Genomic DNA, 14362 nt, shown 5'->3' with positions numbered 1-14362 from the left:
CCCCGCCCCCCCTGCACAGACCCCACCATCCTGTCCCCACCTGCCTCCTGCATCAGCTTCCCAAACTCCTGTCCCCGGTCCCCCTGCCATTACCTGGGCATGGTGAAAAGCAGAGGGTGGGGCCAATTCTACTGATATCTGAAACATCGGAAGAGTCTAAGCCAGCCAGTGTTAGGCTGGAACCCGCAGGATGGGCCGTGCTATCATTCAAGATTATTTCCAAAAACTAATAACATGGGTGCTCACAGCAAGTAATTTTTAAAAAGGCAGAAACTGTTTGAACCCGATCTTCTAAAAGGAATATGTATATATGTATGTATTTTTATGTCTGTACACATGTAAATACATATGAAATATCCTCAGATGTCCTTAAAAATCCTTTTCTCTGGGTGGAGGAATTACAGGAAGTTTCCTTCACTTAAGGTTTTCTCAATGAGCACAGATTGCGTTTATCATCAGGAAACTACTGTGAGTTTTTCTTGATCTTAGCCTGGTCCCAGGGCACGCTGTGCTCCACTGTCCGCAAACAGGGGCTGTGGCTGTGCATTCCCCCCCTCCCGGGGCACCTGCCTCAGTCACTGTTTGGGGCACGCAGACTCACCTCCGTGTCACCAAAGCAGAACCGACCCAGAGCAGGGGTTTCTAAGAGTCCTTCAGCATGGTGGGTGGGGACTCCCCGGGTGTGGGGACAGGATCAGCGACCACTGGGCCCCGTGAGAACAACCCACCTCCACACCCAGGTCCTCAAGTCTCTCAACAAGACCTATCAGAACATGAAGAGGAAGCCGGTGGCCGTGGACCTGGACCCCAAGGCTGTCACCTGTGACGAGCTGTTTGGCATCATCAACCCAGCCACCAGGGAGTGGAAGGACGGTAAGAGCAGCCGCAGGGTGGCCAGAGTGAGGGCGGGGACCAGCTCCGGGCTCACATCAGCCCTGCTCATTCACACCAGCCCTGCTCACTCACACCAGCCCTGCACACACCAGCCCTGCTCATTCACACCAGCCCTGCTCACTCACACCAGCCCTGCACACACCAGCCCTGCTCACTCACACCAGCCCTGCTCGCTCACACCAGCCCTGCTCACACCAGCCCTGCTCACTCACACCAGCCCTGCTCACTCACACCAGCCCTGCTCACACCAGCCCTGCTCACTCACACCAGCCCTGCTCACACCAGCCCTGCTCACTCACACAGGCGTGCTCACTCACACCAGCCCTGCTCACTCACACCAGCCCTGCACACACCAGCCCTGCTCACTCACACCAGCCCTGCTCACACCAGCCTTCCTCACTCACAGGCCTTTTCTCCACCATAATGCGGGACCTGGCAAACATCACTCATGATGGCCCCAAGTGGATTGTCCTAGATGGGGACATAGACCCAATGTGGATTGAATCTCTCAACACTGTCATGGATGACAACAAGGTCCGAGGGGCTCCTGCATTCCAGAGCTAAGCCCCAAAGCCCGGTGGGGGGCCCAGGATAGGGCAGGGGGCTCATGGGAAGGGCCACACATCACCACCCACTGCACACAACAGACAGAACCTTCCCTAGACTGGAACGGGTAGAGTGAGGGTCTGTCTGGAACTCTGTATAAAAAGTTATGAACAAGGGAAAGTCCCCTGTCACGAAACGTGTTCGTCGTAGGACACAGTTCCACGTGTACCCCGTCTGAGACATGCTCGGGCAGCAGCGTGGGTAAAGGTGCAGATACGGAGAACATTCATGCTTAATTGGCTTGTGACATAACGTAGCAGGGCATCTCATATCTTGGAAGGCAGAAACAGTCTTCAGAATGATCTGGAAGCAGCTTAAGAAAGTGATTGGGTGGAAGAGGGAACTCAAGAACCCCTGGGGAAGGGGCGGGATCATGGTTTAGGAAAGCAGATTGAACATCCTTGTGACGTCTGACACGGTGCGCACATCTGGGAGCCTCATGTGTTGTCCTGGGGGGGGCGGGGGGCAGACGTGGGATGGGGCCGGGGATGTCTGGGAAAGGCTGGGCTGGGGGAAAGGTCCCAGACTTCCTCCTCGTTACGAGACACGTCCGTGTGATGACCCATCAGGCCGATGGCACATCTGCCCCTGTAAACCCACAGGCCTGCCTCCCTTCCCAGGTCCTCACCCTGGCCAGCAATGAGCGAATCCCCCTAAACCGCACCATGAGGCTAGTGTTTGAGATCAGCCACCTGCGGACGGCCACCCCGGCCACTGTCTCCAGAGCCGGCATTCTCTACATCAACCCCACAGATCTGGGGTGGAACCCGTGAGTTGGGTTTTCGTTTTCCCATTCGAAACTGGCAGAGGAAGACGAGGCTAGGGCGTTTCAGAGTCACCCGGGCGAGCTTGTATCCAGTTACTCAGTAAATATCACGTGGTTTTCCCAGCGCACCGGGTCACGGCAACAAGAGGCTGCGAGACAGCCACGTGACTCCGTGGTGTGATGCACGGTGACAACCGCATGGCACCATGTGCCCGGAACCCTGAGCAGGAGGGAAGAGGGACTGGGCCTGTCCTCAGCCAGGAAGTCTTCCCAAGAGGAGGGGGAGTTTGGGCTGACGCCTGGCGGGAGAGGGAGTTTTCCAGGAGGACGAAAACTTCAAGAAGCATGCCAGGCGAAAACCAGCCTAGACGAGGCATGGGGCAGAGGGTTCCGGGGTCTGGATGGGGGCCAGGTGTCCGTGGATGGAGCGGGAAGCCCAAAGATGCTCTTGGCAGGAAGGGACCAGTGCGGACCAGCCTGCGGGGCCTGCACAAGGGCCCTTTCTGGCGTGAAGAGGAGAGCTGCCTGTGCCGGACCATGGTGGCCACAGGGGGCAGTGGGGAAGGGAGGTTGTGAGAAATGTTTGAAATCTTAAGAAAGAGGTGGCATTGATTCTGGGGGCCCGAAGTCCACAATCGAAGTGTGGGCAGGCAGGGGGAGAAGGTGTCCCAGGCCTCTCTCCTAGCTCCTGGCGGCTCCAGGCCATCCTCGGCGTCCCTTGGCCTCTGGATACATCCCCCCATCTCTGCGTCTGTCTCTACACGGCCACCTTTCTGTGTCTCTTGAGGTTTTCCCTCAGTCCCCTCTTCTTGCAGGGGCAGTCATCGGACTGGGGCCCACCCTAATGCGGGACGATCTCATTTTGAGATCCTTACCTTGACTACATCTGTCTGCAAAGGCCCTTTTCCAAATGAGGTCACCTTTCCCGGTCTCAGTGGCCCTGTGTTTTGGAAGCCACCATTCTTCCCACTACACCACATGCAAGAGTTTTCAGGGTGGGCAGGCGAGGCAGGAGCTGAGGACACAGGGCTCCAGGAGGGAGGAGGGATGTGGTGGGCTCAGGGGCACCCGTGGTGCAGGGGGAGAGGGCCTGGAGGGAAGCCTTACACCAGGAGTGGTTCTTGGAGCCCCCGGAGGAAGGACCGAGAGAGTGAGCAGCTGTTTGGGGACAAGGAGGAGAGAAGTGAAGAGGGTAGGGAGCCAGCCCGGGACCCCCGGGAGCAAGGTGGCCCTCCCCTGGGGGCAGCAGTGACTGGAGGCCAGGAGACTGCGGAGCTCATCCCAGAGCGGGAAGTGAAGCAAGGCTGCCTCTGGGGGCCGGGCCAGAGCCAGGCCGGCCGTCCTCCCAAGTGTGTGTGTCTCCCTGGGCTTGCATTTCCCATCAAAGCCAGCGTGCCCATCTGCACGCACTGCATGACTCTAGCCAAGGCAACATTTTTAATTTGACATAAACACCTTCAGCAGAGAGGGCAAATACCGCAGTCTGTGCACAGATTCGCAAACCAGCCCCATTCTGAAGACCCGCCACATTCGGAGGTCAGGTCCTAACTGGTCCAGGCACACGGGTTACCACGCTTTTCCTGCAGACGCAGACTGGGGAAAGGATGGCTCTGTTACTGTGACAATCCGTGGGCAATGGGGCAGGGGTTTTAGCTTTCGGTTCCCTGTTCTGATAGAGCACAGGGAAGATCGCAGCCTCCAGGGCGGGAGCTCGCTCACAGAGACACATGTCCCCAGGGCTGTGGGTGGTGACACAGCTTCCTGCTTCTGCTCCAGGCGTCCTGGAAAGGACACACTCTCTGACCCACAAGGGAGCCGGACTCTGTTTATGCTTCGAGCAGGCACTCACTCAGCTCTCACGGTGGGCCAGGCGCCCTTCTGTGGGCTTTAGAACATCAGCCCCAGCGGTCCTTCGAAATGGGAGGCATTGTTGTCACTCCCACTTTGATGACCTGTTGAATGACTCGCCCAAGCCGCTGAGGCCACAGTGGAGTCGAGTCAAGCCCAGGCAGCAGGCCCCGGAGTCTGTGCCTGCACCCTTATGGGGGGGCCACTTCTGGGCAGCCCACTCCAGAGGCAGACGGGCACCAGACAGTCCAACATGGCTCCTCAAGGACTGCCTAGTGCATTAGTTTGGGCTCTTTCACGGAATGTGGCAAATTCAAGTCAAACTAGCTAAAGCAGAAAAAAAGAAAAAAAAAGAATTGGCTCAATTCACCAAGATTGCTTCAGGCATGGCTGGATCCAGGCATTCAGATGATGTAATGAGACGTCCCTGTTCCTCTCCCTTTCTCTCTCTTCTTTTTCCCTCCAATCCCTTCTCTCCCCTTCCCACCCAGATGATGTCATGAGACCCTTCTCTTCCCCTATGTCCAGCTCTGCTGCCCTCAGTGTTAGCTTCATCCGTGGGAGCAAAGGTGGTTCCCAGTTGTTCTAAGCTTACGGCACCCGCATAGCTAGAATGCCAGAGAAGGAGCACACCCCCACGGCCCCAGCACCCTCGTCAGACTCTCCTCAGCCCTGGGTCAGGCCCCATCACCAGGCAGGCGCGCCAGAACCACTTGGAGACACCAGGGGTGTTCAGCAAGGGCAGGGATGCCGGGCAGACCCAACGTGGTGGTCCCAGCACCCAGTGCCCCCCCGTTGCCCCCAGGGTGGTGAGCAGCTGGATTGAGAGGCGCAAGGTGCAGTCTGAGAAGGCCAACCTGATGATTCTCTTCGACAAGTACCTGCCCACGTGCCTGGACAAGCTGCACTTCGGGTTTAAGACGATCACGCCCATCCCCGAGATCACAGTCACCCAGACAATCCTGCACCTGCTCGAGTGCCTCCTCACGGAGAAGAACGCGCCGCCCGACTCCCCCAAGGAGCTGTACGAGCTCTACTTTGTGTTCGCCTGCTTCTGGGCTTTCGGGGGAGCCATGTTCCAGGACCAGGTGAGCAGCGGGCGCGGGGGGGCCCGCTGCCCAGGTGAGCGCTCCGGCCGTCCCCGGCGGGGCCCTGCCAGCGTTTTTGTTCTTCAACAGCTTGTAGATTATCGAGTCGAGTTCAGCAAATGGTGGATCAACGAATTTAAAACGATCAAGCTCCCCTCGCAGGGAACCGTCTTCGACTACTGCATAGATCCCGACAGTAAGAAGTTCCTGCCGTGGACAGAGAAAGTGCCTGCCTTTGAGCTGGACCCTGACATCCCACTGCAGGTAACTGCCCCCGACGGGTGACGGTCCACTGACGACTCAGGCGCGGGACTCCGCGTCCCCTCGCGTGCTTCCTCACGGACGACCACAGCAGGACCTCTCGAGGAAGCCCGGGGACTGGCCGCGCTGCTCAGGTCTGCACGTTAGCTGGAAGGGGAAGTCGGGGCGCAGTGTGTCTGAGGCTCAGGGCTCCTCCGGGCCTCCTGTCCTTCTGCCCCGCCCCAGGCCTCGCTGGTGCACACCGCGGAAACCATCCGCATCCGTTACTTCATGGACCTGCTCATGGAGAAGTCGTGGCCGCTGATGCTGGTGGGCAACGCGGGCACGGGCAAGTCCGTGCTGATGGCGGACAAGCTGGGGAGCCTCAGCACCGACGACTACCTGGTGCAGGCTGTGCCCTTCAACTTCTATACCACCTCAGCCGTGCTGCAGGGTGGGGGCCGCGGCCGGGGCGGGGTGCAGGGGGAGGCCAGGAGCAGGGGTGCAGCGTGAGGAGGCGGCTGGGGTGCAGGGTGGGGCCGGTGCAGGGTGGAGAGCAAGCTGGGGTTCAGGGTGAAGCCAGGGCCAGGAGCAGGGGTGCAGCATGGGGAGCAGGCCGGGGTGCAGGGTGAGGGCAGACAGGCCAGGGTACAGGGTGGGGGTGGGGCTGGGGCCAGGAGAAGGGGTACAGGGGGAGGCCAGGGCCAGGGTGCAGGGTAAGGCCAGGTTGAGGTACAAAGTGGGACTGGGGTAGGAGCAGGGGTGCAGGGTGGGGTCAAAGACTAGGGTGGGTCCTTATAGCCCAGCCTGGACACCCCCGGTGTCGTTCCTCCCACATGGCTGTCCCCCGGCCTCCACATTCTCCATGACCCCTTTTCACGGAAGACCCAGGGACTGGCCAGGGTCCTCTTCACTTGCCACACCCCCTCCACTGGCCTCTAGCCACAGAGTAGGGGGGATGAGAGTAGGAGCTCCTGGGCAGATCCCGCGGGAGCCCCTGCCGCAACCAGTCTGAGACAGCCCCAAGCTTGTCCAGCTGCAAGGTTCCTGCCGTCTTTCGCTTGGACCCTCCACGCCCACAGCTCACTCCTTTGCTCCTGGGGGTGATGGAGTCAAAGCCCCCCCATCCTCGGTGCCCCCTCCAGGGCCGCTCCTTGGCCACTGCCTCTGGTGCTGGGGACCCTGGGCCCAGCCCCTCCCAGCAGGATGTACCAGGCACGGTGGTAGTCAACTGGCTCCCTTCTCTAGGGGTTCTTGAGAAGCCATTGGAGAAGAAATCCGGGAGGAACTACGGCCCCCCAGGCACCAAGAAGCTGGTGTACTTCATCGACGACATGAACATGCCCGAGGTGGACAAGTATGGGACGGTGGCCTCCCACACGCTCATCCGGCAGCACATGGACCACGGGCACTGGTGAGCGGGTGGGGAGGGGGTCGGGGAGTGTGCAGGACCACGACACAGACCACTGGGGTAGGGCCTTAGGGCTGGAAGGCTATATCAGGTCTCCCCCACATCTGTCTGCTAGGCCCCGGGCTGGCAACCATGGCCAAAGGCACCCACGGAGGGAGGACAGGCAGGTCCCTCTCCCATTGAGGGTCCCTCCGGCAGGGGAGACAAAGAGGTGCAGTTGCACAGGCAGGGGGAGCTCTGAGGGAGCCCCACAGTGCAGTCCCAGAGCAGTCCCCAGGCTGGGACAGAGACAGGCCGGTGGAGGCCACGCTGCAGCTGAAAGCTCGAGGCACAGTCGGGACTGGCCATGGGACAGCCTTTGGAGGGAGAGCATTCCGGGCAGAGCAAGTGCCACAGGCAAAGGGCCTGCTGGGGGAGGGAGCAGGTCACAAGGAGGACCCAATGGGGCTGGAGTGTGAGAGCCAGAGGGAGAGGGCGCTCAGGGCAGCCGCAGCCAGACCTCAAGCCCCGTGCTGGCCCGAGAAGCCTCCTCCCGTGGGTGGCGTGTTTACGGCTGCAGTTTCTCAAAGATCAGAACATTCAGTGCGGTTAACTGAAGTGTGTCTTGACACAAGGGTCCTGCAACGACCTGGCCAGTGGCCCAGGCCAAACCTGGGGCACAGAGGGGTTCACAAGGGCCAAGCCCACCTGCGTCCATCGCTTGCCCTGTCCCTGCCCCACCACACTGAGCTCATGGGCGGTAGGAAGCCAGGAAGGTCAGCGGTGAAGCAGGGGTGGGTAACGTGGGGACGGGGCGTCAGGGGTCGCTCCCTGGGGGATGTGACAGAGCCAGGCCCGGGGGCCGGCGCTAAGCAGGTGCTGAAAGCAGTGTGGGATGGCCCCCCTCGAGAAGCATGTCCCGCGAGACTCGGGTCAGCCCAGCCACCTGAGGCCCCCCGCTCGAGCAAACATAACACAGGGTCAGCGGAATGGGGACGAGGACTTGCAGTGTCTGAAACCGACAGTGGATTGGTATGAGAGCATGTAGGGAATTCCTGTGAGGCGACAAGAACAGGCTACAGCTCCCAGCCGAAGAAAACGCACAATGGGGGAAAACCCCAACGGGTGAGAAGCGCAGCAAAAATGCTATATGACCTTTAAACGCATGTGAGTCCCTGCAAGTGTCACCAAGGAAATACTCAGCCTGCGTGAGGGTCATGATGACGCGTGGTTTTTAAGGGTAACGGGCAGACATCCACTGAGCGCTGGCCGTGCGTCAGGAGCCCCTCTAAGTGTGTCTCGGCGCGTTAGCTCCGTTGGTCCTCACCGTGACCCCGGGGCTCGGGCCTGGCCGCCTTCCCCGGGGACCCTGCACCGCTGCAGGGCGGAGCTGGCATACGAGCTCACGTCTGCACTCTGAGCCCCTCCGATGCCTCCTGTTTCAAAATTTTTCTTGAGAACATGAAGCAAAATAGACCGTTTCACCTATAAGCAATATTTATCGAAGTTTTTTATCTCCACATGCAAGAAATGATTGGGGGTGGACTGGGGGGCCCAGGGACGGCTGCTCCAGGCCGGTGGCACGACTTCGTGCCCATCTCCCTCACGCAGGTATGACAGGCAGAAGCTGACGTTGAAGGACATCCATAACTGCCAGTACGTGGCCTGCATGAACCCTACTTCTGGATCCTTCACCATCGATCCCAGACTCCAGGTAGGCAGAGATCAAACCAGCCGCTGTGGGCTGGAGGCTCACTTTGGCACAAGAAAATGAAAGCATTGATTTGTCAGGGCTGCGGGCCGACCTTCTCTGGAGAATTCCCTCACCTTGCAGCATGCATGTGTCAGGGAATTCGCTGGGGCAGCAGACGCGAGCCAGCGCTCCCTCGGACCCCACAGGGCTGCCCGAGTTAGCAAATGCAAATACAGGCGTCCAGTCAAATCTGAATTTCCGATCAACCACACACAGTTGCCTAGTGTAAGCACGCCCTGTGCGATATTTGGGACACGCTCTGCTGAAAACAATGACTTGTTGTGTATCTGAAACTCAGAGTCAACAGGATAGCCTGGATTACATCTGCAACCCCCCCAGGCAGGACCTCCCCTCCAAGGTGTCTCAGCAGATGGAGGCCTAGACTAGAAAACCAGGCCTGTGCGCTGACACCCTCTTGCCTCTGCCAGAATTTTGCTGGAGAGCGTCAAGTGTAAATGTGGCGGTTTCAGATAGGGTGGACATTTGATGGGGTTTTACCACACGAGGCATGGGGAGGACAACTGTCCGTTCCGACCATGCCCACGGGACTCTAGGGGCTGCGGGCAGAGTCTGCGGCCCCAGAAGCGGGGAGGTCCCGGGCTGGTCCCCGCGGGCCGCCTGATGGGGCTTTCTGGTTGTTCCGGGCAGCGCCACTTCTGTGTGTTTGCCGTGAGCTTCCCGGGCCAGGAGGCCCTCCCCACCATCTACAGCACCATCCTGGCCCAGCACCTGGCCTTCCGCTCGGTGCCCCCGGCGGTGCAGAGGGTGAGCAGCCAGCTGGTGGCCTCGGCCTTGGGTAAGCTGCCCCCCCCACCACTGGCGGCACAGCCGACTGCTTTGTGGGGCTGATGGCTCCTTCATAGTTTCCCCTGGTAAATATTTTATTTATACTTCCAAATCAATATTTTTAACTGATGCTGTGTTTCAGCAGGCGATATTCTGAAATCCGGCTGCTTGAGGGGAAGGCAGGGGGCAGGAAATTCAGTGTACAGAAATGATTTACACGTCAGTACAGCAGCAAACCTACCCCGTTGTCAGCTGCGCAGATTTCTGACTTAAACTGTCACTGTTTCACAGTCCATCTGCTTTAGAAACTATACCTTAAGCTCTGCACTTCCTGAGGCCATTAAGAGCGCCTAAGAATCGATGTTTCTCTTTCCTGTAATAGCCCTGCATCAGAAAGTCACTGCAACATTCCTTCCCACGGCCATTAAATTTCACTATGTCTTCAACCTCAGGGATCTCTCCAATATTTTCCAGGTACTGCTCTTCTAGCCCTGTTATCGCCATGTCCCTGATCCACAGGTGCTCTCCTCCTCTGCTGCTTTCAGGAGGGAAAGCAAAGTGATGTGTGGACTGACGACAGTGATGGTGGTGATGACTGCGATAGTGGTGATAGTGATGATGGTGGTGATGGTGATGATGGTGGTGATGGTGGTGATGGTGGTGATGGCGGTGATGGCGGTGATGGTGGTGATGGTGATGGCGGTGATGGGTGATGGTGGTGATGGTGATGATGGTGGTGATGGTGATGGTGGTGATGGTGATGATGGTGGTGATGGTGATGGTAGTGATGGTGATGATGGTGGTGATGGCGGTGATGGCGATGATGGCGGTGATGGCGGTGATGGCGGTGATGGCGGTGATGGCGGTGATGGTGGTGATGGTGATGGCGGTGATGGTGATGATGGTGGTGATGATGGTGATGATGGTGATGGTGGTGATGGTGATGGTGGTGATGGTGATGATGGTGGTGATGGTGATGATGGTGATGATGGTGGTGATGGTGGTGATGGTGATGATGGTGATGATGGTGGTGATGGTGGTGATGGTGATGATGGTGGTGATGGCGGTGGTGGTGATGATGGTGACAGTGATGGTGATGATGGTGATGGTGATGGTGACGACAGCAATGATGTTTCTCTTATTTATTGGCTGTTTAGTCTGAGCCAGGCACCAGGTTTGGCCACTTATACCCCCATTTTCTCATCCAAAAGACACGTAACATGCTCCTATACCCCACGTTACAGAGGGGAATCTAAGACTCCAGGAGGTTAAGGCATGCTCACCTCAGATGTCATGCCCTCTAGAGGCCCCTCCTCATCCCTGTGCTATCTCATTGCCCCAGTTTATGTCATTCATAGCCCACATCACAATGCATAATTACCTTTGCCTGGTTTCATCTCCCACTAGAATGTGGACTCCATGAAGGCAGGGCCTATCTTGCCGCTGTGATCCCAGAGCCCCAGAGAGACCCCCAGTAAGAGCCTACTGAGCGTGTCCAGGCACTTGGTCAGTAGATGGCTGAGCCAGGACTGGACATAGGCAGACTTGCTGCGGAGCCCAGCTTGGAACCCATTGCTCTGTGGCCTCCGATAGTCTGGCTCCCCGCCACGGTCACACTCTCTTGTCCCTTCTCCACTATCCACCCCTTAGAGAATGAAGCCCTTGGCTCTGTCTTACGAGAACTCCCTCCCACATCACTCCCCATGACACACCTACCAACCTCCAGGATTTGCATGGCCTTGGCCTTTGGTGGCTTCCCTGGCTTGACAGATCACTGTCTGGACAAGTGATCACGCTCTTGCTTCATCTGTGAACAGCACTTGACTGGCCTTCATAGCGCAGCTAAAGATACTGACCACCTGGGTCTGGGGCAGGGGCTCTTATTCTCCACAGGGGAGATCCTGAGAACACCGCTTGACCTAGTCCGCCTCTGGCTGCACGAGGCTGAGAGAGTGTATGGAGACAAAATGGTTGACGAGAAAGACCAGGAAACATTGCGCAGGGTCACCATCGCTTCCACCAAGAAATTCTTTGATGTAAGTCAAGCCTCCAAGTCCCTCTGATGAGCCCAGAGAGGCTCCAAGAGGGCAGAGTATCTGGGGCCAATGGTAAGGCCAGCCCACTTGGAAGGGCCCTCACGTGAGGATGGGAAGGACCACACTGGGTCCCAAGAAATGACTCTGTCACATGAGTGCACATCTGAGGGAGAAGGGATTGCCACCTCAGTAGGTCAGGATGTGACGACCTCCGTCCATCCATTTGGGGTGGAGAAAGGCCTGTTGGGTCAGTGTGCTCTGCTCGTAGGTTCTGGGCTTTCTCGGCAGATTCGTTTCTTTCTCCTGATGTGATGGGGATGGGACCACCCTACCAGGGGTTTCTGGCAGCAGAGCCCTGGCAGCAGTGGTCGGGCCTATGAAGACTTGGCGTGGCATCGTGGCCCACTGTGGCAAGGCGCCAGGGCTACCACTAATGACCTGCGTGCCCATGGCGGCCCACAACAGACGTGCCTTACCTCTTATTTCTAGGACCTTGGTGATGAGCTCCTATTTGCCAAACCAAATCTCTTCTGCCACTTTTCTCACGGGATCGGCGAACCCAAATACCTCCCGGTAACCAACGTGGCTCATCTGAACAAGCTCCTCGTGGACGTCCTAGACAGCTACAACGAAGTCAACGCGGTCATGAACTTGGTGAGCGGTGTTTGAGCTGACAGCACGGGCAGGGGCCGGGACACGGGTCTCCCGTCCCGTCTCTGTCAACACCCTAGTGGCGTTCTGGGGCTGCCCAACTCCCAGCACCGCCCGCTCTGAGAGGGGAGTCTGTGCCTCGGAAGGCACTGAGCCCAGGTGCTGGCCTCACAGGTGCTGTTTGAAGACGCGGTGGCTCACATCTGCCGGATCAACCGCATCCTGGAGCTGCCCCGTGGGAATGCGCTGCTCGTGGGCGTGGGCGGCAGCGGCAAGCAGAGCCTCTCACGCCTGGCCGCCTACATCAGCGCGCTGGACGTGTTCCAGATCGCCCTCAAGAAGGGCTACGGGATCCCTGACCTCAAGGTGAGACATGGCGTTTCCGACAGGCCGCCCCCGCGGAGGGGTGGGGTGGGGTGGAGAAAACTCTGACCACCGGCATGTCCCGCACACAGTGAATGTCACCACAGCGTCCTCGTCGTACAAAGTAAGGGTCAGGACACGTTTTGGCCAGTGCCCACGCCCCGGCAGCAGAGGCGAGAGGGCATGGGGGTGTCTGTGCCCATTGGCTAGAGTCTGTCGAGTCAGCACAGACAAGGGCAAAGGCCCTGGTTCTTGTGCCCGGTCACGGGGCTGTGCTGCGTCGTTCCCCGTTCGCCAGATTAAATAATTCAGGGCTGTTACTGGGTATCTAACAACAAACTTGGATTCGGGAAGGCTGCTTTTTGAATTAAATAAACATTAGCGTAAACAGGTCTCCCATCCCCAAGATATGCCGCCGAGGCTTTTTATTGATTCCTTTTTCCCGAAAATTTGCTCTGTCAGGGAACTGTGTGCTCGTCAAACATGATTAGCCCAGAACAAACCATCGTAGCGCTTCCGATCGGAACTGAGATTGATTCGACCGCATTACACGGGCATGTCTCTCTTTGCCTTGGTGCCGGGGCTGCTGCTTCTGGCCGGGTCGGTGCCGGACTGGGCGGGACCCTCTCCCCCGGCACGGGACCCCGTGGCAGCCGCCGGTGGGCAGCTTTCGGGGGGTGACCTGAGGCCCCGCCAGCGCACAGGGCCCTGGACACTCTGCAGGAGGAGGCGGTCTGCTGGCAGAGGCCCGGGAAGGACAATGGGGACGGTGTCCTGCCAGCAATGCCAGGTGGGCTGAGCCAGGGACCGCAGCCTCTGGATCAGCTTCTGGCCTCTGGCTGTCATTGTCCCCAGAGGCTTCTGCTCTTTGTATCAGAGGACCAGCCAATGTGTTTTTTTAAGGGAAAGCTCTCCCTATGTGGTTCTCCCAGACGCTGCCTCCTGCCCCAGATCGGCTCTCTGTTTAGCCGATCAAGTTAGTTCACACTGATTTCCCGAGTGCGCTCAAGGTCAGCTAGGACCCTCGCATCTGAGCGGTATCATCTCACGGGGTTTCCTCTGCTAGAAAGTTTCTAGCCTATTAACTGAATCGTATTGGGTTATTGTTAAACTGCATCCTGTCCTTTGCTCTGTCCCTGTGCGGACTTTGTCGCCGGTTCCTCACTTGAGGGCCAGTGGTGGGTGTTGAGTCTGAGCGGTGTTATTCCACCCGTAGTCTACCCACAGGCATCGGCTGCAGCCACGCCCAGGCCTGTCCTCTCAGTACCCACGCTGAGCCGGCTTGTGCTAACCGGTCCCTGTCACGATGAAGCAGCTGCTGTGGGTTCAGAAGGAAGGGAGGAGACAAAGTGGGCTAGCGGGCCTTGCACGGTGCTGTTAGTGATGTGAGCTTGTTACACAGTCTGCGGCGGAAGCTGTGGGCGCACTTAGAGAGGCGGCAGGAAAGGGGTCAGGAACGGCCCCCGAGGGACCCTGTGAGCCACATGGAAAATCCTGGACTCGGTCCCCAATGAAATGCCATCAAGTGTTTGAGTGCGGAGGACCAAGACCTGGGAGCGCCCCAGAACCAAGAGGGGGGTGGTTTGAGGACCACAGAGAGTGGCGCAGGGTGACCGGTAGGGAGGTGTGGAAAAAGCCAGTGACCCCACAAAGGCTGGGACTGGACAGTGAAGCGAGGGGGGCAGGAGAGGCCTGAGGGTAGGGGCGGCCCCGAGGGCTCTGCCTGCACAGGAGGGAGTGTATGGAGGCAAGGTTTGGCTGGGGCCCCACACCCTGCACTCCCCGGACCAGCCCATGGTCTGATAAGCAGCTCCAGGGACCTCCCAGCCAGAGATGGGGGCGTGCGCCCCCCTCCCTCACTGCCGATCCCTAGATGCACCTGGATGCCAGTGGTCACTGACCTCGTCCTTCTCAAGAGCAAGTGGGGAAGGGACCCACTGG

General features: G+C 58.5%; 1 protein-coding gene across 1 annotated transcript in view; it reads left to right on the top strand.

Annotated features, from left to right (window-relative positions):
• Positions 1–14362, top strand: part of DNAH17 (dynein axonemal heavy chain 17) — a 123522-nt gene that overhangs the window by 77051 nt on the left and 32109 nt on the right. Inside the window, exons 46-58 of the mRNA XM_034641543.1 lie at positions 741–873; positions 1301–1428; positions 2121–2269; positions 4920–5202; positions 5293–5466; positions 5689–5896; positions 6691–6856; positions 8444–8546; positions 9234–9381; positions 9754–9845; positions 11246–11407; positions 11897–12061; positions 12233–12424. Of these exons, the coding sequence (XP_034497434.1) occupies positions 741–873; positions 1301–1428; positions 2121–2269; positions 4920–5202; positions 5293–5466; positions 5689–5896; positions 6691–6856; positions 8444–8546; positions 9234–9381; positions 9754–9845; positions 11246–11407; positions 11897–12061; positions 12233–12424 (2103 nt within the window). The remainder of the gene's footprint in view (positions 1–740; positions 874–1300; positions 1429–2120; positions 2270–4919; positions 5203–5292; positions 5467–5688; positions 5897–6690; positions 6857–8443; positions 8547–9233; positions 9382–9753; positions 9846–11245; positions 11408–11896; positions 12062–12232; positions 12425–14362) is intronic.

Source organism: Ailuropoda melanoleuca, chromosome 13 (genome assembly GCF_002007445.2).
Source record: "Ailuropoda melanoleuca isolate Jingjing chromosome 13, ASM200744v2, whole genome shotgun sequence".
NCBI classification, from domain to species: Eukaryota; Metazoa; Chordata; class Mammalia; order Carnivora; family Ursidae; genus Ailuropoda; species Ailuropoda melanoleuca.
This window is presented reverse-complemented; position numbering and strand designations above follow the sequence as displayed.